The 23,748-nt window shown below is 47.9% G+C and overlaps 1 protein-coding gene across 2 annotated transcripts; it reads left to right on the forward strand.

The window, feature by feature from the left end:
* The first annotated feature begins 63 nt into the window (after positions 1-63).
* BCL3 (BCL3 transcription coactivator) lies at positions 64-23,518 on the forward strand. 2 transcript variants are annotated; one of them, XM_039352223.1, is made up of 9 exons: positions 64-1,498; positions 4,149-4,302; positions 8,510-8,618; positions 15,971-16,172; positions 16,724-16,812; positions 18,198-18,275; positions 18,946-19,113; positions 21,165-21,282; positions 22,274-23,518. In XM_039352223.1, the coding sequence occupies exons 1-9, from the start codon at positions 1,057-1,059 to the stop codon at positions 22,783-22,785; spliced, it is 1,872 nt and encodes a 623-aa protein (XP_039208157.1). In that variant the 5' UTR covers positions 64-1,056; the 3' UTR covers positions 22,786-23,518. The 2 variants fall into 2 exon arrangements, with proteins under 2 accessions (XP_039208157.1, XP_039208158.1); XM_039352224.1 differs by having other exon boundaries at positions 21,165-21,286; positions 22,274-22,436.
* Positions 23,519-23,748: the final 230 nt, after the last annotated feature.

Genomic DNA, 23,748 nt, shown 5'->3' on the forward strand with positions numbered 1-23,748 from the left:
CCCCCTCCCCCCTCTGCCCTACCTGGAGCTGGCGGGGCTCCCGGGCACACCTGGCAGCCTTGAGCCACGCGCCCCGGGCGCCCGGGCCGGGGCTTCCCTCGGCGTTGGAAGCCACGGGAAGGGCCGAGGCAGGCGGCCAGGAGGAGGAGGGACTGGAGGCGGAACTCCCCCGGGGAAGGGAGGCCGGTAAGAGCCGCTCCGTGAAAGTCCCTCCATTCAGCTGAGCGCTTGGGGAAGTCCCGGCTTCCTTCTTCCACCGCCGAGGCTGGGCCAAGCGGGTGTCACCACCAGCGACGCCGACGCCGGGGATCGGCTCGTGGGCGCCCAGGGAGACCCCAGCCCGGCCCACCGACCCTCCTGCGGCCGGGGGGGGGGGAGCTTCTGCACAGCCCGCCCCCCCTCCTCTTTCCACCTCCCTCGTCCGCCCGAGAGAGAGAGCAAAGCAAAAGGATGACTTGGCAAAGGCAGAGGCGAGACGCTGGGGAGGCGTTGGACGGGTGACTCCCTTCGCAGGAATCCGGGCGAGGGATCCAGTGAGGTGGGGGGGGGAAAGCTTGGAAGAGACACTCGCCCCCCATCCTCCAGCTGCCGATCCGGGACCCTCCTGCCCGCTGGGTTGCCCAGGAAAGGCGCCTGGCGCGCCGCTAGCTCTCTGCAGGGTCCGCTGGGGAAGGGGCTGCAGGTCTTCTCGGAGGGGGCCACCTGGGAAATTAGCACCCCCTCCCCGAAGAAGTCGGACACCGACCCGCGATGCTGGGGGAAAAGAGCCGGTGTCCCGTTCTTCAACTCCTCCTCCTTCTTCCCATCAGCTGAAAACCTTGCGCGGGTCTCTGCTTTGTTGGAAGCGGGCAGACTTTTGGGGGGGGGGGGAGCTGGACAGGGCAAAGAGAGGTTGGCCTTGCAAAGATGGGGGGCTGAGGCGGCTGCTTCCCCTCCCTCCACCAGCATCTAGGTAGGAGGAGGGACCTCTTTTCAAAAGCTCGATCAGGAACCTGGGACAGGCAGGTAGGTGGACTTTGTGGCTCACCTCTCGGGCCGCGCCAAGCATCCAGGAAGATGGCCGGGGAGTTTCCTGTGGACCTGCGCACCTGGCGGAAACAGGGGCGCCAAGACAAGCACCCCCCCTCTCATGGAGACCCTCCTCTGACTCCCTCGGGCCAGCTGTTGCCTGGCTGTCTTTCTTCAGGAGCGCTGCCCGAACCCGGGGCCAGAGACACTTCGATGGGTCAGGCTGACCCCCAACCCAGGACTCGAGACGCAGCATCCCCCAAGGCTGGGCTGCAGGAAGAAAAGAAGCAGGAGATGTATTTGCCGCTGAGAAAGCGCCGCTATGCCGTGGAGGGGGCAAACGGGGACACGCCGGGACCTCTGGCTGGCAAGGTCCCCAAGATGGAGAGTGGGCAGGAGGGAAGTGGGTCCCGGCAACCCCACTCCAATGGCTACCACCCTTGTTACGTCTCCATGCCCTACCCCAGGGTACCGGTGTCCTATTACCCAGGTAAGGACCCAGCAGCAGAAAACGTTCTTTTCTTCCTTTCCTGGTTCCTATAATTTGTGTACCCCGCTGCCAGCTTCCTTCTCACTAGCCGTGGTGTGTTTCCTCCCACCCCACCCCAATGTTTTAGGGCCATTTCCCTTTTTTTTTTCTGGCGCCCCTTACAAGCAGTGGACCCCAAGCCCAATCTATTTATGTATTTCGTTCCATCTATTATTGTCGCCCACTCCAAGAGACTCCAGAGAGGTTATAATAAATCACTAAACTAAACTAAAACAATTCAACATATCAACAACAGCCCAAACTATAAAGAACTATTAAGAGACAGACGCCCACCCACCCCCCAATGTATACACAAAGGTTTTTCTTAGTTCTTTCTTAATCTGGGGGTGAGGGTTTAGTAAGTAAATGAGTGAAGGTGGTCTGCTTTAGTGGTAGCCCCCCAATATCTCCTCTATGGGGTATGCTGGAAGGAGGGGGCAGAGGGGGAGGGAGGGAGAAAGAGGGTGAGAGACAGAGAGAGGGAGAAAAAGGGGAGGGGGGGAGAGGGAAGGAGGGAGAAAGGGGGAGAGACAGGGAGAAGGGGACAAGGGAAGGAACAGATATGGAGATGGGGAGGGAGGGAGAAAAGGGGGTGGGGAGAAAGAAGGAAAGGGGGAAAGAGGGAGGGAGAAAGGAGAGAGAGAGAAGGAAAGAGAGAGGTGGGATAAAGAGGGAGACAGAGAGAGAAATTGGTAGAGATTGCCCTATAAAAATGTTTTTTTTAAAATGCATTTCTCGTAAGAGGATGCTCTCGACCAATCAGCAGTTCACAAAGGTGCCTCTGGCGTCTCCTGAACCCACAGCAGTTCCTCAGCCTTCCTGGGGGGGGGAGAGAGGGGGAGGTAGTGGGGTGGCTTGTAAGATCTGTGGGACCACAAGCAAGTGCTTCAAGAAAAGCCTCTGGCAGTCTAGGCTGAACTCCATTCTCATTGCCCCTTGTGTGACAGCTCGATCTCTCCAGATAGTCCTCACTTAACGGCTGCCACCGAGACCGGCAAGTGACGAGGTCGTAAACTGAAATGTCCCATGACCACTCCCAATTTGTGACATCAGTCCTGTGGGGGTGATTAAGCGAATCACCTGCAGTTCTTAAGCGTGATGTGACCAGAAATTTCCCACTTCCTGCTGGCTTCCCCAATGACTTTGCTCGTCTTTGCTCACCAGCTGTGAAGGTTGCAAATGGGGATCCCATAACGATAGAAATGCTGAGCCACCCATAAGTTCAAGGACTGGTCATAAAACGACTTTTTTCAGCACTGAAAGAAGAGAATATCAGTAGCTGAGGGTTGAGCTGTGGAGTCATTAACGCTCTCTGTGCTTGGTTGTTTTCTTACAGACGTTTCATTGCCTTACTAGGTAATGTCATCAGGGAGTGGGGTTTGCTCTCTGTTTATATAGAAGTGGCTTGTTTTGTCAGGGTTTGCGGGGAGGTGTTCTTGGTGGTTCCTTGATTCGGCTGCTTTCACACTGTTACAAGTTCGAGCAGTCACAAAACAGGGCAGTTTTTAACCAAGGACTTCCCGTATTTTATCCAGGTATATAGACAGGAAGATGGTAAAGATGGCTTTTTTCCCCCCTGTTCTGCATTACATTAAATATGCCCAACATGGATACCCCCTGTTGGTTCAAGGGTTCAGACACCCAAGGGAAATTTGAAGTAGGAACTTGAGGAAGGACCTCAGTTTTATTTATTTATTTTATGAGACTTATATACCTCTTTAAGTGCAAGCACTCTCTAAGCGGTGTACACCAGTAAGCAATGTATATATATATTTACATTGCCCCCAACAATCTGGGTCCTCATTTTACCTACCCCGGAAGGATGGAAGGCTGAATCAACTTTGAGCCGGTGAGATTTGAACCCACTGGGCAGTTAAACCAAATCCACATGCAGTTTGAGGCCTTTACTCCCTTTTGTGAATGCTGGTGCCCTGCAGGCATGTTCCTGGGGTTATTTCCCAAGCTAAACCAAGAGGGGCCTTGACCAAGTGAGGTTGGCTTTGTGTCCGGGTTGAAGGAAATCGAAGTTGACCTTAGACACCTGGCCAGGAGGCTGTGAGTTCTAGTGCAGCCTTAGGTATGAAACCTAACTGGGTGACTTTGGCCCAATCACCAGGACATGGTGAATTCTAGTCCCACCTGGGGCATGAAAGCCAGCTGGGTGACTTGCAACCAATCACCAGGAGACCGTGAGTTCTAGTCCCGCCTTAGGGACTAAGACTGACTGGGTGACTTTGGGCCAATCACCAGGAGACGGTGAGTTCTAGTTCCACCTTAAGCATGAAAGCCAACCTGGTGACTTTGGGCCAATTATTAGGAGACAGTGAATTCTAGTCCCACTTTAGATATGAAAGCTGGTTGGGTGACTTTGGGCCAATAATCAGGAGACAGTGAATTCTAGTCCTGCCTTACGCATGAAAGCCGACTGGGTGACTTTGAGTCAATCCCCCTCTCTTAGCCCAACCCGCCTCACAGGGTTGTTGTTATGGAAAAATAGGAGAAGGAAGGTGTACTGGATATGTGATTTATAACAATAATAAAGGCAGGATGGAAGTAAACAAGCCAACAAACTTTGCTTCTCATTGCCATCTCTCTCCTGTCGAATCCTCAGGTCTGGCCAGCCCCTTTTTGAACCCAGAGCTGACTCCACTTTTACAACCTTCCTTGTTGGGAATCCTGCCTTCTTACTCCTTCATGCCCCCGCCAGAAGCCCAGCTGGCTTTGGACATTGCCACGGCAACGCAGCAAGATGAGGATGGAGACACGTAAGAGGAAAAATTTCTTTGCATGGGGAACTCCAGAAGGAACCGGGCAGCGCAGAGAATAGCCCTGGGCTTTAAGACCTGGAAAACCAAATTTTGTCATGGAACAGAGGAGAGCTATGGGCAATTTGTATAGGAGGACATGACCGTTTTAGTTAGGGTTATTATGTCCAGAATTTTGTGTGTGTGTGTGTGTGTGTGTGTGTATGTATGTGTGTGTGTGTGTGTGTGTGTATGTGTGTGTGTGTGTGTGTGTGTGTGTGTGTGTATATATATATATATATATATATATATACATATATATATATACACACACATACATACATACACACACACACACACACACATACACACACACACACAAACACATACATACATATATATCAGTGGTTCTCAACCTGTGGGTCGGGACCCCATTTGGGGTCGAACGACCATTTCACGGGGTCGCCAAACAACGCAGTCCGCCATTTTTTCCCCCTTTTCCTTAGCTGTGCTACTCCCCTTTTATTCTATTGGCTTTTGAAAGCCAATAGAATAGACTCTCTTGAATAGAGTCTAATTCTATTGGCTTTCAAAAGCCAACAGGAATTTTCCAGGCTGTCTCTGCCCTGCTGAGCCCGCCAAAAGTCCCATTCTGCAAACGGTGCTGCACCAGTTGAGTAGTCCTCGACTTACGACCGGTTGAGTAGTCCTCGACTTACGACCGGTTGGGGGTTGCGGCATTAAAAAGGTTGAGAACCACTGATTATATATATATATATATATGGATGGATGGATGGATGGATGGATGGATGGATGGATGGATGGATGGATAGATAGATAGATAGATAGATTGATTCACGGCCTTATGGGCAAAATTCTGGAGAAAAATTGAATTGTATTTGCGCTTTTAGCTGGATCGATATTCTCAACTTACCAATATTCGTTTAGCGACTGGTCCGAGTTATAATGGCACTGAAAAAGTGACTTACGATCAGTCCTCGCACCTATGACCGTCACAGCATCCCCATGGTCAAGTGATCAACATTTCACTGCTTGGCAACTGTCATATATTTACAACGGTTGCAGTGTCCCGGGGTCAAGTGATCGCCATTTGCAACCTTCTCATCCAGTGTCCAACAGGTCAATGAAAGAAGCCGGATTTGCTTAATGACCATGTGATTCGCTTAGCCACTGTTCAGATTTGCTTAACAATCGTGGCAAAAAAGTCGTAAAAAATTGGGTGCAGCTCACTTAAGAAACATATTGCTTAGCGACGCAAATTTTGCTTCCCAGTTGTAGTCGTAAGTCAAGGACCGCCGGTAATCGAGGTCCAGGGTGAGGATAATATGCACCCCATTTTTCTGACTGTTTACACCTTCAGCAGCTTCAATACAGGTAGTTCTCGACTTACCGCCCCAACTGAGCCCGACATTTCTGCTGTTAAGTGAGTTTTGGTCCCATTTTGCGATCTTTCTTGCCGTTAAGTCGTTAAGTGAATCACTGCAGTTAAATTAGTAACCCGGTTGTTAAGTGAATCTGCCTCTTCCCCCCCCCCTTTGACTTTGATGGTCAGACGTTTACAAAGTTTACACGTGACTCTCTGACATCGCAACCGTCATAAATGTGAGCCAATTGCCTAGTGTCCAAATTTTGACCGCAGGACTGTGGGGATACTTGCAACGGTCGTAAGTATGAAAAATGGCCGTCCGTTGCTTTTTTTTAATAGTCACTAAGCAACAGTTTGTTTAGTGGTTGCTCAAAGTTAGAAGGGCATTGAAAAAAGGGGACTCATGATCATTTTTCCCACTTACAACCGTTGCGTAGCGTCATGCGATCAAAATTCAGACACTTGGCAACTGACTCATATTTATGACGGTCGCAGTGTCCCTTTTGTGACCTTCTGACCAGCCAAGTCAATGGGAGAAGCCTGGTTCACTTCACAACCGTGCGACTTAACAACTATGGCAAGAGGAGTCGTAAAATGAGTCAAAGCTCACTTAACAAACATTTTCATTTAGCAACAGCTAACTTTTAGGCTCGGTTTCGGTCATAAGGCGAGGACGACCTGGTACCTCCTAACTCTACATGCTGAGTGGGCTGTGTTTGGAAACAGCCCTGTTTCAGTACGTTTCAGCTTCTGCCCAACAAGCCAGCTTTGATCTATTTACAAATAAATAACCTGCAGTTATATCCTATCTTCACTTCCTGTTCTGGGCCAAAAGCCACATTCAAAGCCGGGAGGGTTTTTTTTTATTTTATTTTATTTTTATGCTTCTGCTATTGTCACCCTAAGAACAGTTCCTGCTGCTCTTGAATCAAAGCAAGCTTAAGCTGGAAGGGGAATCCCCCATTTCTGCTGCAGCTGAATCTCTCTCCCTTACACACTCTCACACACACACACACACACACACACACACACACACACACACACACACACACACACACACACACACGAACTGCTCCTCCCTAGCCGGCTGACTTTTTTTCTCTCTCTCCCTGCTACGTAACCCTTGGCAACTGCTCCTTTTACAGGAATGGGGCAAAGGGTGTTGGCTGGCCCCGAAGGCAGGGCGGGAGATCTTCTCTTGCCAACACACACACACACACACACACACACACACACACACACAACACACACACCCTTTTCCTTCTCCGCCTGCCTTGCAGAATTGCAGAGGGAAACCTGGATGCAAGGAAAGGTCATCTGCCGTGGGATCAGAATGACCAGTGCCCCCCTTTTTTGGAGGATTGGGGTGGGCTTGGAGCAGATGCTGGCTTGGCTTGGCTTGGCTTGGCTGGGCTGCTCCGGTGAGGAAGCAGCCTGCCGTGGTGAGGCAGGAAGCAAAGGTCACAGCCGAGCCGGTGGTTCTTACTGGAAGTCGTTGCCGGAGGAGCCCTTCCCACTGCTGTGAATGGGGCTCTGCTGCCAGAAGACAGTTTCGCTTTATTGTAAATGGAGTGCCGGAGAGTTTTGTGAAATCACACGGTGTGGCGTGACCTTGGGAGAGAGAGAGAGAGTGCTGTCCCACGCCGGAAGTGCGGTTGGGGCCCCAAGAGCAGGGACTCATCCGTGAGCCAAATCACATTTCAAAAGAGGGGGTAGCCCTCTCCATCCATTTTAGCTCCCCCTTTGCAAAAAAGGGGGCGACTTTTGACAGCGGTCTCGCCCCCCCCCCCCGTGGGAACCCCAGAACTGTATTTTTCAACCTCAGCAGCTTTAAAGTATGTGGACGTCGACTCCCAGAATTCCCCAGCCAGCAAGTCCATGTGTCTTCAAGTAGGGTGGCTAGGGAATTGTGGGAGTTGAACTCCACACATCTTAAAAGCATGGTGATTAGGGAATTCTGGGAGTTGAAGTCCACACGTTTTGAAGATGGTGGCTAAGGAATTTTGGGAGTTGAGATCCATGCATCTTAGAGCATGGTGGCTAGGGGATTCTGGGAGTTCAACACACATTTTAAAGATGGTGGCTAAAAAATTCTGAGAGTGGAACTCTACACATCTTAAAGCGTGGTGATTAGGGAATTCTGGGAGTTGAAGTTCGCACGTTTTGAAGATGGTGGCTAAGGGATTTTGGAGTTGAGGTCCAGGTATCTTAGAGCAGTGTTTTTTCAACCTCAGCAGCTTTAAGGTATGTGGATGTCAACTCCCAGAATTCTCCAGCCAGCAAGTCCATGTGTCTTCAAGCAGGGTGGCTAGGGAATTCTGGGAGTTGAACTCCACACATCTTAAAAGCATGGTGATTGAGGAATTCTGGGAGTTGAAGTCCACACGTTTTGAAGATGGTGGCTAAGGGATTTTGGGAGTTGAGATCCAGGCATCTTAGAGCATGGTGGCGAGAGAATTCTGGGAGTTCATCACACATTTTCAAGATGGTGGCTAAAAAATTCTGAGAGTGGAACTCCACACATCTCAAAGCATGGTGGCTAGGGAATTCTGGGAGTTGAAGTCCACATCTCTGCCTTCCTGTCTGTCTAACCCTAGCCCTATCAACCCTATCTATCACCTAACCAAGGAGCCACCCCCAATAACACTATAACAGGGCAAGCCACTCGTATATAAACAGAGCCAACCCCACTCCTTTCCAGCACTGATGATGTTACCTAGTTGGTTTGCGAGATGTCTGCAAGGAAACCGTCAGGCTCAGAGAGCATCCAGGACCCCACTGTTTGGGGAAGGTCTAAAGAGCTGGGGAAGGTCACTGAAAACTCCCTTTGCTCTCTTGCAGGCCACTTCACATTGCTGTAGCTCAGGGGAACCTGCTGGCTGCTCAGCATTTAGTGATCCTCTTCCAACACGGACAGCGGGACCTGGATATCTTCAACAACCTACGGCAGGTTAGTGCACGCAGGAAGAGAACCACTGTGTAGGATGCTCCTTCTAACAAGGGCTGGGTTGGGCTGGTGTGGCTGCAGGTGGCCAACCACGGAGGCTGTTTTTCTCATTTGAGCTCCAAGATTCAGGGAGTTTGGGGGCAGCTTTTATCTTATGCTAAGCCAGTGGTTCTCAACCTTTTTAATGCGGCGACCCCCAACCGGTCGTAAGTCGAGGACTACTCAACCGGTCGTAAGTCGAGGACTACTCAACTGGTGCAGCACCGTTTGCAGAAGGGGACTTTTGGCGGACTCAGCAGGGCAGAGACAGCCTGGACAATTCCTACTGGCTTTTGAAAGCCAATAGAATTAGACTCTATTTAAGAGAGTCTATTCTACTGGCTTTCAAAAGCCAATAGAATAAAAGGGAGTAGCACAGCTAAGGAAAAGGGGGAAAAAATGGCGGACTGCATTGTTTGGTGACCCCCGTGAAATGGTCGTTCGACCCCCAAATGGGGTCGCGACCCACAGGTTGAGAACCGCTGTGCTAAGCTAAGATAGTGCTGTCCTAGGGCTGGGATGTGATATTTTGAACGTGCATGGAAAACACTGTTGCATAGGCTGTAACCCTGACCTGCAATCTTCCTCTTGATCCAGGGAGGAAAACTTCCTCAAAGTACATGACCCAAAGAGAAAGCTGTTGATATTGATTTAAAAAAACAAACAAGTTTCTAGTCCTTAAGCCCGAGAAGATAGGCTTGAATGCACAGAAGGAGAAAGGTTTCCACTGTGAGGTGTGGCTTTGGCCTACCGCTTGTTTCCTGCTGCCCCACCCTTCCAGGAAAAGTTGCATCCTAATCTGTAGGTAAATTGAAGCCAGTGTAATACACAGAGGGCGGGAGTCTGCTTCCTCCGGAGCGGGATGGCGTTTTTCAAAAACGGAACAAGTGCAAGGAAGAAACTGGGAAGTTATTGGAGCAGGTAGAGGCAAGACTGGAGGAAGGTCGTCAGAGGAAGATCTATTCTGGAAATACGGAGGAATTTACCCCGAAAATGAGAATATTAAGCAGCCAAACAGCTTGCCTCGCAAGTTGTGGGTGATCCATCACTGGAAGTTTTCAAAGAAAAAAATTGCTCAGGATGGTATAATTGTCCAGGATGGTATACAGGTAGTCCTCGACTGATAACAGTTCGTTTAGTGGCCATTCAATGGCACTGGAAAAAAAAGTGATTTATGGCCGTTTTTCACACCTACAACTATTGCAGTATCTGACTACCTGACCAAAATTCAGACACTTGGAAACCTGACTCACACCTGTGAGGGTTGCAATGTCTTGGGGTTACGTGATCCCCCTTTTGTGACCTTCTGACAAGCAAAGTCAATTGGGGAAGCTGATTCGCTTAACAACGGGGTTACTTACTGAACAACTGCAGTGAACTTAATTGTGGCAAGAAAAGCTGTAAAATGGGGCAAAAGTCACGTAACAATTGTCTGACTTAGCAACCAGACGTTTTGGGCTCCGTTGTGGTTGTCAGTTGAAGACTACCTGTAATTAGGCAGGGGTTGGAATAGAAGACCTCTGAGGTCCCTTTCAGGCCTATAATTCTATGACTGTAGACTGAGAGAGGGAAAACAGCTCTACAAAGGTGATAGTTGATATTGTCAAACCAGGAGCTGAGTAGGAATTATGATTTCACCAGCAGAACTCGGTTGGTCAGGAAAGAGGCTGTTCTAGAGCAGATAGACTTGACTTAGTTGACCCTTTCCTGGAGCTTTGATTGCTTCACTGCGGCCGCCATCTTGATTTAGTTGACCCTTCCCTGGAGCTTTGATTGCCTCATTGCAGCCCAAAATTTTAACTTGTTTGACCCTCTTCTGGAGCTTTGATTGCTTCATTGCGGCCACCATCTTGATTTAGTTGACTCTTCCCTGGAGCTTTAATTGCCTCATTGCGGCCGCCATCTTGACTTGTTTCACCCTTCTCTGGGGCTTTAATTGCCTCATTGCAGCTGCCATCTTGACTTGTTTGACCCTCCCCTGAAGCTTTGATGGCTTCATTGCAGCCGCCATCATGATTTAGTTGACCCTTCCCTGGAGCTTTGATTGCCTCATTGTGGTCGCCATCTTGACTTATTTCACCCTTCTCTGGAGCTCTGATTGCCTCATTGCAGCTGCCATCTTGACTTGTTTGACCCTCCCCTTGAGCTTTGATTGCTTCATTGCGGCCGCCATCTTGATTTAGTTGACTCTTCCCTGGAGCTTTGATTGCCTCATTGCGGCCGCCATCTTGACTTGTTTCACCCTTCTCTGGGGCTTTAATTGCCTCATTGCAGCTGCCATCTTGACTTATTTCACCCTTCTCTGGAGCTTTGATTGCCTCATTGCAGCCGCCATGTTGACTTATTTGACCCTCCCCTGGAGCTTTGATTGCCTCACTGTGGCCGCCATCTTAACTTGTTTCATCCTCCCCTGGAGCTTTAAGTGCACCCTTGCAATCCTCTTCTTGACTTTTTTGACCTGACAGATTGTTGGCTTAGTTCCTGGCAACCATTTGGGCTTTGCATACTCTCCCCCTCCTCCCTCCACCCACGGGACTTTCCCTCGAATCTGCTGGTGGCAAAGCCCAGAGTCACTTCCTCAAACTATTGCTCAAGAGAGCTTGCTTCATGGTCAGCAAAGCCGGATTATAAGTACTGAAACAGCAATGAGACAGGAGGAAATTGGGGTCAGAGCCTGTGGGTTTGTTCTGATGTCTTCAGTTTGAACATAGAATAACAGCGTTGGAAGGGATCTTGGAGGTCGTCTAGTCCAACCCCCTGCTCAAGCAAGAGATTCTATACCAGACCTGTCAAACACAAGGCCCGGGGGCCGGATGCGGCCCGCAAAGTGGTTTCATGTGGCCCGCGAAGCCATCCTGGAAACAGTGAGGGAACGGCCCCCGCTGGCCCAATCCGGCCGGGAGCCAATGTACAATTTTGTGGTGGCCATCTATGCTGAAACGCATTCAGTCTTAGCTTCACAAGGCCATCTGGAAACAGCGAGGAACCAGCCCCTGCCGCGTTGGCCCCGCCCCCTGGGTGCATGCTGGGGAGGGGTCACCCTTTGTGAGGAATGAAGAAATGGACTGTGCCTTGGCGCTTGCCCCGGTCCCCCCCCTTCTGCCAGAGACCCTCAGATCTGTCCCACTCCTGCCCAGGCCCCCACAGGCACCCTTGACGCGAATGATGCAGAGCTGGCCATGCCCACCCAGTAGGCCACACCCACTCCATCCACACCCACCCAGTAGGCCGCACCCACCCTGCCACACCCACCTGCCCCCCCCCCCCAGGGCAACCGCAATGCTGATGCGGCCCTCAAATGAAATTGAGTTTGACACCCCTGTTCTATAAAATTCCTTTATACATTACACCAGTGGTTCTCAACCTTTTCTTACCACGGACCCCTTATAAATAGCTTTTTTGGCTACGGATCTCCCAGACTCTTAAATCTTAACTTTAAATAATAAATAACACACACACACACACACACACACACACACACACACACCATGGAGAACTGACTGAGAACCAATGCTTTATACCATAATAGCAATGTTCCAATATCTCAGGGGCTGCCACAAAGAAGAGGGAGTCAAGCTATTCTCCAAAGCCCCTGAAGGCAGAACAAGAAGCAACGGATGGACACTAATCAAGGAGAGAAGCAACCTGGAATTAAGGAGAAATTTCCTGACAGAACAATTAATCAATGGAACAACTTTCCTCCAGAAGTTGTGAGTGCTCCATCACTGGAGGTTTTTAAGAAAAGGCTGGACAACCATTTGTCTGAATGGGCAGGGGGTTGGACTAGAAGACCTCCAAGGTCCCTTCCAATAATGTTATTCTTTCTGTTCTATTCCGGACAAATGGCTGTCCAGTCTCTTCTTAAAAACCTCCAGTGTTGGAGAACCCATCCACTGAGGCAACAGCAGCTGAAGAAGCAATTAAGAGGAGAAAAAAAAATGTTAAAAAGAGAACATTGAGAGGTAATACAAGTAGCTTTCAAGTTCTGACTGTAATTAGGCTCAACAATTACGGACGTAAATCCTGAAGGTCATTAAGCAGCTCATCATACAACCGGACCCAATTTTAGGACCTTTTTTATGGCAGTTGCTAAGTGAACATGACAGTCATAAAGCAAAGGATGCAGTCGTTAAGTGAATCCATTGTTCGCCAGGGGTCAATTTTTTCCCCAGAAACCAGAAGTAAATGCCAGTTTCCAGCAAAAATGTCATAAATCATGGTCCTGCTACCAATAAGTATAGATATGCCTCGGTTGCTGAGCCCGCAAAATGTGGTCACATGATTGTGGGGGAGGGGCAGACGTCAGAACTTTAAAACCAGGCCATAAATAGCTTTTGAGGGATTTGCCATAACTTTGAATGGCCATAAATCAAGGACTACCCATCAAAGCATCATTGGATATGGAATATGTGTGGATAGGCAGTAGTAAAAGAAGGCCAGGGATCAAAGGATGAAGGATGATAGGATCTGCTCAAAACTACAAATGAAGGACCATGAAGGGACTTTTGTGAAGATGTTTGATAAGCCTGGGGCTACCACAGGACAGACTTCAGGAATAGTCTTCAATAGTCTATAGTCGGAGTACAGAAGCCCTTGAGTATGGCACATAGATAGATCTTCTGTATGATGATCTGTCTTTCACCTGGTCCTCCAATTTCCCCCCAGATGTCCCCATTGTCTCTGTATCTGAGTCCATTCGCCTTGATAGTCGTGATCTTCGTTTTCCTTCCGTCTTTCCCAGCGTCAGAGCCTTCTCCAGAGAGCTGGGTCTTCTCGTAATGTGTTCAAAGTAGGATAATTTGAGTTTTCTGTGCCTCGAGTGCGAACTTTGAGTTGACTTCTTTTGATGATCCATCGGTTTGTTTTCTTGGCCACCCCATGGGGAAGTCCTTTCCAATACCAAAGGTCAAAGGCCGACTCATCCTTTTCTGCTTCTTTGAAGCGCAACTTCCACTTTGTCAGAGTATCGTAGGGAATACCATGGCATGCACAGTTCTGATCTTTGGAGGTATAGACCGGCGTTCCTCAACTTTTACAACCTTTATGTGGACTTCAACTCCCAGAATTCCTCAGTTAGCCAGGGAGAACCAGAAAAATTGACACTGTGTTTTGCTAGCCTGTTTCGCTACTCCTCCCTCTTGCTTTAAAAGAATAGCCAATCAGGAATGACTCCTAAAAAACCCACGACCTCTGGCTTTGGAAATGAACTACCCTTAGTCCTCATTTACCGACCACCTCCTCGAGCAACTGTTCTGAGGAAAAAAAATAACTCTGTAACCATTTCTCGCATTTACAACCTTCCTGGGTCTTGTCAAGCAAAAGAAAGCTGAAGTCAGATCAGAAAATCGTGATGTCGCCCTTGGCGGTGGCTTCCCTTAATGACTCACTGGCTCATTGTGGTCGCTAAGCAAGGACCCCTTGTGTTTGGTTAACATCTGTAAAGGTTTTTAATCTGCTGTGTTGTTGTTGTTGTTGTTTTACAGTGGATGATGTTAATGGTTGTTTCAATGTTTTTATGTTGCGAGCTGCCCAAGGTCGCTGGATACGAGATGGATGGCAAATAAACGTCATTTATTTACTTTATTTAATAAGTTTCACTTATTTTCAGTAATGAATGAACGAACGAAGGAACAAATGCATGCATTCAGGAATGAAAGCATCAAATTTTGTTTGCAAAGGCAAGCTGAAGTCTGCCTGCATTTCCTGCACGCTGGGGATCACTGGGAAGAGGCAAAAAGACAGCTTTGCTGCGTCTTTGGGCTGCGCCTGTCCCACGTGGGTCCCATCCACTCCCCGCCATCACTTCGTTCTGTGTTTCTTATAAACCTTGCTTTGGACCCTGTTCCCCCCCCCCCCGCCGCCCTTTCTGAGAAACCCCTGGCTGCATGAATGCAGGCAGGTGTTGGGGATGCGGTTTGATCATGGGAACTCAGCTGGTTTCCTCCGAATTCAGTGAGTAAAAGCTGTTGAAACGAAGCTGGGGTGTGCCGTGCAATGACGCTTCCGTGGTTCCAGGGAAAAGCACCGAGGACAGTGGTCTCTGCCTTGTGGGCATCTTGGTTTGTTGTGTGTTGACTTCCTCTGCAGGCGGGGGCCACTGCCCAGAAATGACCCCGCAGCTCAGCTGGCTTTCTCCACCCACCAAGCGTGGTAGAGACACTGTTCACAACAACAACGCAGGTCCCTGCAGCAGAAGCCTTGAACCCTGCATGTTCAATGTAGGGGTTGGATTTAAGTTTGGATTCAGAATCGGACTCGGATTTTTTTGAAATGTCGTTTGTGGGGCTGCCCATCTGAACAAGGGACTCTGGGTGGCGAACCGTCTTTTTAAAAAAGCCACTTTTTTTTTCATTTCTTACACTTTTTCCCTTTTCTAAGTTTCTTTCTTTCCTTTTTACTTCCTTACCTTATGTTAGTTGCATCACTTTTTTATCTTTTTGATCTAAAACTTTTAATAAAAATTCTAGACAGGTCTGTGCATATCAGGGTGCGTCTACTGGTGTGTGTGTGTGTGTGTGTGTGTGTGTGTGTGTGTGTGTGTAAATAAACCAGTTACAGAAAAACCCAGAGGCCTTAACTGCATAAATTTAGCTGCTGTTAAGGCACCAGGCTAGGAAGTGCGAGACCGTGAGTTCTTGTTCCGCCTTAGGCATGAAAGCCGGATGGGTGACTTTGGGCCAATCAGATAGAGAAACTAAGTTTTAGGCTCCCTTAGGCATGGAAGGTGACTGGGTGACTTTGGGCCAATGACCAGGAGACGGTGAGTTCTAGTCCCGCCTTAGATATGAAAGCCGACAGGTGACTTTGGGCCAATGACCAGGAGACAGTGAGTTCTAGTTCCGCCTTAGGCATGAAAGCCGGATGGGTGACTTTGGGCCAATCAGATAGAGAAACTGAGTTTTAGGCTCCCTTAGGCATGGAAGGTGACTGGGTGACTTTGGGCCAATCACCAGGAGACAGTGAGTTCTAGTCCAGCCTTAGATATGAAAGCCGACAGGGTGACTTTGGGCCAATTATCAGAGAAGCTGAGTTCTAGTCCCGCCTTAGACCTGAAAGCCGGTTGGGTGACTTTGGGCACCAGTTCCTTTTCCTCAGCCCAACCCACCTCACAGGGTTGTTGTTCCCTCAGCCCAACCCACCTCACAGGGTTGTTTCCTCATAGGGAAAAATAGAAGGGAGGAGATTGGGTTGGATATGTTCACCCCCCTTGGGTTAATTGTAGACATAATAACGATGGGCTATAAGTAAATAACAATAAGTAAACTCTCCACGTATTCCCTGGCAGTGATCAGCCTCTTTTCCTTCCCCAATGCCAGACCCCGTTACACTTGGCGGTCATCATAGCTCAACCTTCCCTGGTGAAGCTTTTACTATCCCACGGAGCATCACCCATGGTGCTGGACCGGAACGGACAAACTGCTCTGCATCTGGCTTGTGAACACGGCAGCCTCCGTTGCCTGCGGGAGTTGTTGGAGGGAAGTCCCGCCGGACTGGATCTGGAGGCCCGGAACTTCGAGGGTGAGGCCTGATGGGTTGATAGGATGAAATGGGATCCTTCAATCGTTCCAGCGGTTTAAGAGGTGGTAGTACAGGTAGTCCTCAGACTTACAACCATTCCTTTAGCGACCATCCAAAATGGTACTGAAAGGAGGGATTTCCTCATGCTTACAACGATCCTAGCATCCCCATAGTTATGGGATCCAAATTCAGACGCTTGGCAACTGACTCACCCTTATGACGGTTGCAGTGTCCCGGGTTATGGGATCCCCTTTTGCGACCTTCTGACAAACAAAGTCAACGGGGAGGCCAGCTCCACTTAACAGCTGTGTCACTAACTTAACAACAGCAGCGATTCGCTTAGCAACTGTAGCAAGAAAGGTCGTAAAATGGAGTCAAACTCATGTAACAAAGGTCTCACGTAGCAACAGAAATTTTGCCCTTATTTGCGGTCGTACGTCGAAGACTGCCTTTAGTTGGAAACACTGACAAAATGGCAAGTGGACAAGGACTGTTTTTGTTTTTAAAACATCCCTATTGTGTTCCCCATCCCCTTTTTTGTCTTTAACTAGGTTTTACCCCGCTACATTTAGCGGTTGGATCTTCTAACTCTGACATGGTTCTTGCTTTGCTGGATCATGGAGCAGATGTAGATGCTGTGGTAAGCACGGAGTTCAAGAGGATATTGTCAAGCGTGCGGGAAATCAGGAGATTCAGGAAGTTCAATGAGTATAAAGATGTATTGCAAGCTTAAGCTCTCTATAAAAATCTGGCCCACTGACCATTAAGGGAAATGTGCGGGAGATAAGAAAGGCATCCAAGGTGGGCTGGATTTCGATTTCTTGCAAGCTCGCAGGGACTTAGGTCTAATGATGCATTTGACCCCCCACCTCCCTCGGGCTCAGCTTGGGTCTCATCTCCTACAGATATTGGGTATTGCTCATTTTGATGGTATAGGAAGGAGGAAATGAACTGGAGGACCTTGCATGAAAACTCCACTGATCTCTCCAATTGATTACAGCTATGAATAATTCAGGGTGAAATGTAGAGACCCGTTTGGCAAACCGCAAAAATACACGATATGTTGCATGTATTGTTTTAGTGAAACTCGGGATGGTTAAAAGAAACCCGGGAGGTGTTCTGATTAATGGGAAAGTTTGTTTTACAAAAGTAAACAAAAAAAAAAAAGAATTTTAAATGAATAAGCAGAGGAAGAGTTCCTTTTTCATTCCGAGAGAGGATTGTGGAATAGGAAGTTACATTTCAAACAACTGAATTGTGCAGGACTGAAATTTTAAAAGGGAATATTTGAGAAGACGGAGGGAATGTCTTAAGACAAGAAAAGGCCCATGGTAGAGTTGAGTGGCTATATTTTGGTGTGATACCATCTTACTTTTAATAATTTTTTTATGAGGGGATTAATGAATTTGAAATAAAATTAAATCTTTACCCTTCAAGTTTAGCTCTTCATTTTTATTATGTTTGCCTACCTGCAAACATGCATTTTTCCCTAGTGTACAAGACTGGGAGTTTGCTGTACAACAGAATCAAATTGGAATATAGCAAATTATTATTTTTTTCATGAGAAGTTACGAGGCCCCAATATGTTACCTGTTTCAGAGTTATTGGTTTCCAACAGTGTTTGCCGCAATTTCTATGGGAATTCAGACTTCAGAGCGTTGGCTAATTTTTTTATGAGGGGTTAATGAATTTGAAATAAATTGCTAGTGTGCAAGACGAGGAATTTACTGTACATCAGAATTGCATTGGAATATCGCAAAATTATTATTTGTTTCCATGAGACCTTAAGAGGCCCTAATCCATTACCTGTTTCAGAATTACTGGTTTCCAACAGTGTTCCCCACTGTTTGTATGGGAATTCAGATTTCAGAGCATCAATACTAATGTTTACTACTGTTTTTTAAAGAGTGAATGGAGAAAAGGGAAAGAATCATGGTCTCCAAATTGTAAATTTCATTAATGTTCCCAACATGATACCAATAATGGTGCCCATTTTCACCAACCCTGATTGACTCCTGTTTTTAGGACATAAAGAGTGGCAGATCTCCACTACTTCATGTTGTGGAGAACAATAATTTGGATATGGTGGAGTTGCTACTACAGGTAAGGATGCTTTGCCTTCTTGAGAAAATCCCCTTTTGCTTCAAACTTTTTTGAAAAAAAAAAATTACAAAACTGCATTGACAGCAATTGTTCGATTCCTATAAACAATAGTTTAGCACAAGCTATATGGAAAGATTAAGCTAAAGCAAGCAAAGCTGTGTTTCTCAAACCTGGCCACTTTAAGCTGTGGGGACTTTAACTCCCAGAATTCCCCAGCTGGACATGTTGAGTTGAAGTCCACTCAGCTTAAAGAGGTCAGACCTGAGAAAATAATGACAAACTTCCACCTGCAAACCATAGTTTGTTTTATCATCTGGGTCAATGAATAGGATACCACAACTCAGTACCCATGACTTTAAATGCTGCTTGTTCGTAATAAACCATTGTTAACATAACAAGGTTTTCAGCTTCTGGCAGGAGAAAACCACAGCGTGGCAGAAAAGTTGTAAACACCACCTTCCTGCATAAATAGGGGCATTGTAAACCAATCAAGCCTAAGGACTGGCAAATACAAAATTTATCCCCGAGCAAATAAGGAACAGTCTCAGCTTTTCATTTCCTCAAATGTTCTGAAATCTTTGCCAACATGCATGCATGCAGAATTTCTGCAAGCTCCATTGTTGGTGCATCCTTAAAATGTGTGTGTGTGTGTCTTGTGCCCATTTTACAGCACGGTGCCAATGTAAACGCCCAATCCTACGGAGGCAATACGGCGCTCCACACAGCCAGCGGAAGGGGCCTGTTGGACATGCTGAGGCTCTTGGTGAGGAACGGGGCAGACGGAGGCCTGAAAAATTACCACAACGACACAGCCCTGATGGTAGCCAGGAACAAAAGGGTAAGATGACACTACGGAGTGAATTTGCCTATGTCTGATTAAGAACAACAGTACAACAAAGTCCCCAACTTACAACGGTTCCTTTAGTGACCGTTCAAAGTTACGACGGCACTGAAAAAGGGACTTACGACGATGTTTCACACTTACAACTGAGCAGCAGCCCCACGGTCACGTGTCCCAAATTCAGACGCTCAGCAACTAACTCGTATTTATGACGGTTGTAGCGTCTCAGGGGGCCACGCCATCCACTTTTGTGACCTCCAAATCTGGGGAAGCCAGATTCACTTAACAACCATGTTACTAACTTAACGGCTGCAAGGATTCACTTAACAGCTGTGGCAGGAAAGGTCGTAAAATGGGGTAAAACTCGTTTAGCAAATGTCTCGCTTAGCAATGGAAATTGTGGGTTCAGTCTTGGTTGTGTGTTGAGGACTCCCTGTACTCTGAACGGCATAATGGGGCCAATTTTGTAGGGGCTGGGAGCAGATGAGGGACCCCCTGCAATGAATTAGAGGCGTTCATTCACTTACAATGGTATAGAGGCCATTTTAAGGGACAATCGCTGAAAAAAGTGAGTTATGATCGTTTTTCACACTTAACGACCGTTGCAGCATCCTCATGGTCATGTGATCAAAATTTGACCATTATATTGTCCCAGGGTCATGTGATCTACCCTAACCTTCCCAGCTGGGGGAAGCCAGATGTGCTTAGTGACCGTATAGTTCAGGGCTAGGCAACCTTGGCTCTTTTATGACTCGTGGACTTCAACTCCCAGAATTCCTGAGCCAGCATGGCTCAGTTTGGACACCTCTCCCTTTCCCGTTAGCATGGCTGGCTCAGGAATTCTGGGAGTTGAAGTCCACCAGTCATAAAAGAGCCAAGGTGGCCTACCCCTGGTATAGTTCAACAACTGCAGTGATTTGCTTTACAGCCATGGCAAAAATGGTCAGAAAATGAGGAAAACTCATTTAACAGCCGACATTTGGGGTTCATAAGTTGAGGACTACCTATAATTACAGCCTTGAAGTCTAAAAAAGGGGGTCCACAGTTGATTTTTCAGGGTCTATACCTCATGATTATGGAACGTATTTTAGGTGGGAAATGATGAAACCACGTGAATTGGCGGCACATAAAAAGTGTTTATCAATTCATAAATTTTCAGGCCCAGTCAGTAAGAGAAAGGAAAGAAAATTAAATCACATTGTCGATGTGTCCAACGGTTCCCGTGCTCCATGGGGGAATATTTAGCCTGAGGAAAATATTATCCCAGAAATGTGGACAAGGACTTCAAGAGAGACACAAAGACACACACTTTCTCTTGTGACAAAGGACAGGAACAGAATACACATGGTGTTCACAAGGGCAGGGAATGTCATTCAGGTCCAACTGGTTAAACCGTTTCCTCAGAGTTAACAACAGGACAAGACAAGAGGTGCATCTTTGGTGTAAATGCAGTGGGGCTAGCGTAGGGGATTTCCCCCACGGATCGTCACCGGGATTCGTTACAGGTAATCCTCGAATTACGACCACAGTGGAGCCCAAAATTTCTGTAGCTAAGTGAGGTGTTAAGTTTTGCCCCATTTTATGACTTTTCTTGTTACAGTTGTTCAGCGAAACAGGGTTGTTAAATGAGTCACTGGCTCCCCCCATTGATTTTGCTCACCAGAAGGTTGACCAATGGGGATCACGTGACACCATGTGACACTCTGCAACCGTCATAAATACAAGTCAGTTGCCAAGTGTTCTGAATTTTGATCACGTGACCACAGGGAAGCTGCAACGGTCGTAAGCGTGAAAAATGGCCGTAAGCCATGTGCAATATCGAACAGTCACTAAGTGAACTATTGTAAGTTGAGGACTACCTGTAGTAGTAGTAGTAGTAGTAGTATTTATGCAGTGTCTATTGGAGGTGGTTACCCTTTGAGAGCTGTATGCAACGAAATCTTTTAATGTCTGGTGATTAATGTACATTTAAAGTGACAATAAAGTTATTGTTGTAAAAAAAAAAGGTATAAAATTTTTATTCATCTCCTCATCTTTCTACTCTCCAGGCGATCGACATCCTGAGGGGAAAGGCTTCCCGGCCTATTCCGCACCCCGAAAGCAGCCATGATGGATCGTCCCCCACAATCAGCGCTGCTAGCTCTCCTGGCGTTCGGACCCATCCCCGTGAGTAAGCTCCCCTCCCCCCCAATTAGGCATCCTGGGTTTTCTGCCATGCTTGATCTCGATTCAGAACCGGGTGGGAAGGGAAGACAGCCCTGGACACGGTCCAGTTGGAAATAGAGGAAGTTCTCAACTTACAACATTTCACTTAGTGACCATTCAGAGTCACAACAGCCCTGAAAAAAGTCCTCGTGCTTGCAACCGTCACAGTCACGTGACCAAAATTCGGGTGCTTGCAACTGGCCTGTATTTATGACGGTTGCGACATCCTGGGGTCATTTGCGACATTCCCAGCCAGCTTCCAACGAGCCAAATTATGAAGCTGGATTCATGGAATGAATTGCATGATTCACTTAAGTACTAAGGCAAAATAAATAAATAAATAAATAAATCTCACAATTGGACATAACTCACTTAACAACCACCTTGCTTAGCAACAAGATTCTAGTCCCAACTGAGGTTATAAGCAAAGGAAACACCCCGCCCCCCAGTATATTGAACCCTTAGAATTTAGGAACAAGCAAAGGTTCTATTTTGCTCCTGAATCAATCCAGCTGTTCCATCGGTGGCAACAGCTGTGAGATCCTGTTGTCAAGAAGAAACATGGACCATGTTGATGTTCCTCAAAATAACTTGTGCCCATGAACAATACAGCATTGCGTAGCTCCTTAATTAATTCCCATTTAGTGCACGGTAAATCCTTCTTCCACCTCAGAGGTGTCCAAACTCGGCAACTTTAGGACCTGTGGACTTCAACTCCCAGAATTCCCCAGCAATTCTGGGAGTTGACGTCCACAAGCCTGTATAAGGGAATTCTGGGAGTTGAAATCCGCAAGGGAATTCAAGGGAAGTCCACGCGTTTTCAGAAGAGAATTCTGGGAGTTGAAGTCCACAAGTCTCAAAGTCCCCCTGCTTTACCTCAACTATAAAATTGTAATCTGTATCGATTTCATCAATAGATTGCCCTACTAACCGTGCTTTTGTCTCCCTTCAGACGTGCTGCATGCCTCCCCTGACTCCTGCTCCACCATTCCCAGCCCTGACCAGACCCCAAAGCCGCACAGAGCAGGCCATTCTCCCAACACAACCGCTCTGAGGCCAGAAAGCATTATCGTGACGAATGAACCTTTGACCTCTGCCCCCTTGCCCGGCGTGGAATTGGAGAGACGTTCCCATTCATCCACCCTAGAGCAGCCGATGGGCTTTCCAAGGTCCTCCAAGGGTCTCCTCCGTGAGAACATGACCGATCCTGCCTTCCACACCGTACCCCTGTACCCCTTTTCTCCTTCCAGCCCTCATCTCTCCTCCCATCCTCTCCAGTTGCTTCCGATGGGCCTGAACCATCCGGTCATATCCATGCCCCCGGGGCCCCTGGCTAATCGGATGTCCATGAGGTACCCAGGGATGGACCAATCGCAGAGGCTACTGGATTCAGAAGGTCCGGCAGTTCTTGGCTGCGAAGGCCAGTGGCTCCATAGCAGTGACAATGGCCCTGGCGGCAGCTGACGAGAGGAAGTCCAGAGGCCTTCAGCTGCTTTGCGGGACAGGAAGATTTCCCAAGGACCATTTCACAAGACCGCAAGAATGAGTCGAGGCGTTGCTGCCGTGGATTTCCCACCTTCATGTCGGCTGCGGACTTAAAACTATCTTTCTTTTCAAATTGACATGTAGCAGAGCCCAGCAAGGCAGAGATGTCCGTTCGGACCTCAAAAAATAACGGTGGTGTTCTTGATCCAGCAACAGCTCCCTCTTTGTCAATCTCTTTGAATGTACCTCATACACCCCACTGTCTGAGCAGAACCTGGGTTGGACCAATTTTGGGGTGAGTGTTCAGGGGACGCGCCATGACTCAACGGTTAAAGATACTGAGTGTATCGGCTGAAAAACTGACGGGTTCGCCATGGGTGAGCTCCCGTTCCTTGCTCCAGCTCCTGCCCGCTAAGCAGTTCGAAAGCATGCAAATGTGAGTAGATAAACGGGTAAGAAACGGAGATGAGCACCACGCCAGACACGACTGGACAGGGAAACTTTACCTTTTGTTGAGGGATCATGTTTTAGCACCAGGAAGAGGAGCTGGGAAACACAAAATCTAAAGCCGTTCCACTCCTCTCAGCTGAGGGCCAGACTTTGGGCGAAATGGCGCAAGCGTCGCGCGAGGGGGGGATAAATCGACTTTGTTCTTTGTATTTAATAGGCATTAATTTAACTGAGTGAAGTTAGCACGGTCACTCCACCTATATTTAAGCCTTGTGGCGTGTATTGTATTCGGCATTGCAATATGACGATGGCACCTTGTGTGGGGTTGCTGGGGACTGTTTACAAGTGGAATTGCGTGCAGGGACAAATGCAGATGGAGTAAAAGAAGAGTTGGCAGCCGCGAGGCTCTCCCTGAGACGCCCCGAATTGCACGTGTGTGTGTGTGTGTACAGGTTGTCCTCCACTCATGATCACAATTGAGACCAACATTTC

Source organism: Crotalus tigris, unplaced genomic scaffold, assembly GCF_016545835.1.
Source record: "Crotalus tigris isolate CLP2741 ecotype Arizona unplaced genomic scaffold, ASM1654583v1 scf7180000018413.2111637, whole genome shotgun sequence".
In the NCBI taxonomy this organism is placed as follows: Eukaryota; Metazoa; Chordata; class Lepidosauria; order Squamata; family Viperidae; genus Crotalus; species Crotalus tigris.

What these genes read in the sequence shown, in the direction of transcription:
- BCL3 (XM_039352223.1), top strand. Translation starts at nt 1,057, where the DNA reads ATGGCCGGGGAGTTTCCTGTGGACCTGCGCACCTGGCGGAAACAGGGG. An exon ending in GAGCAGATGTAGATGCTGTG is followed by an intron (nt 16,813 to 18,197) that starts GTAAGCACGGAG and finishes TCCTGTTTTTAG; the next exon opens with GACATAAAGAGTGGCAGATC. An exon ending in TGGTGGAGTTGCTACTACAG is followed by an intron (nt 18,276 to 18,945) that starts GTAAGGATGCTT and finishes CCCATTTTACAG; the next exon opens with CACGGTGCCAATGTAAACGC.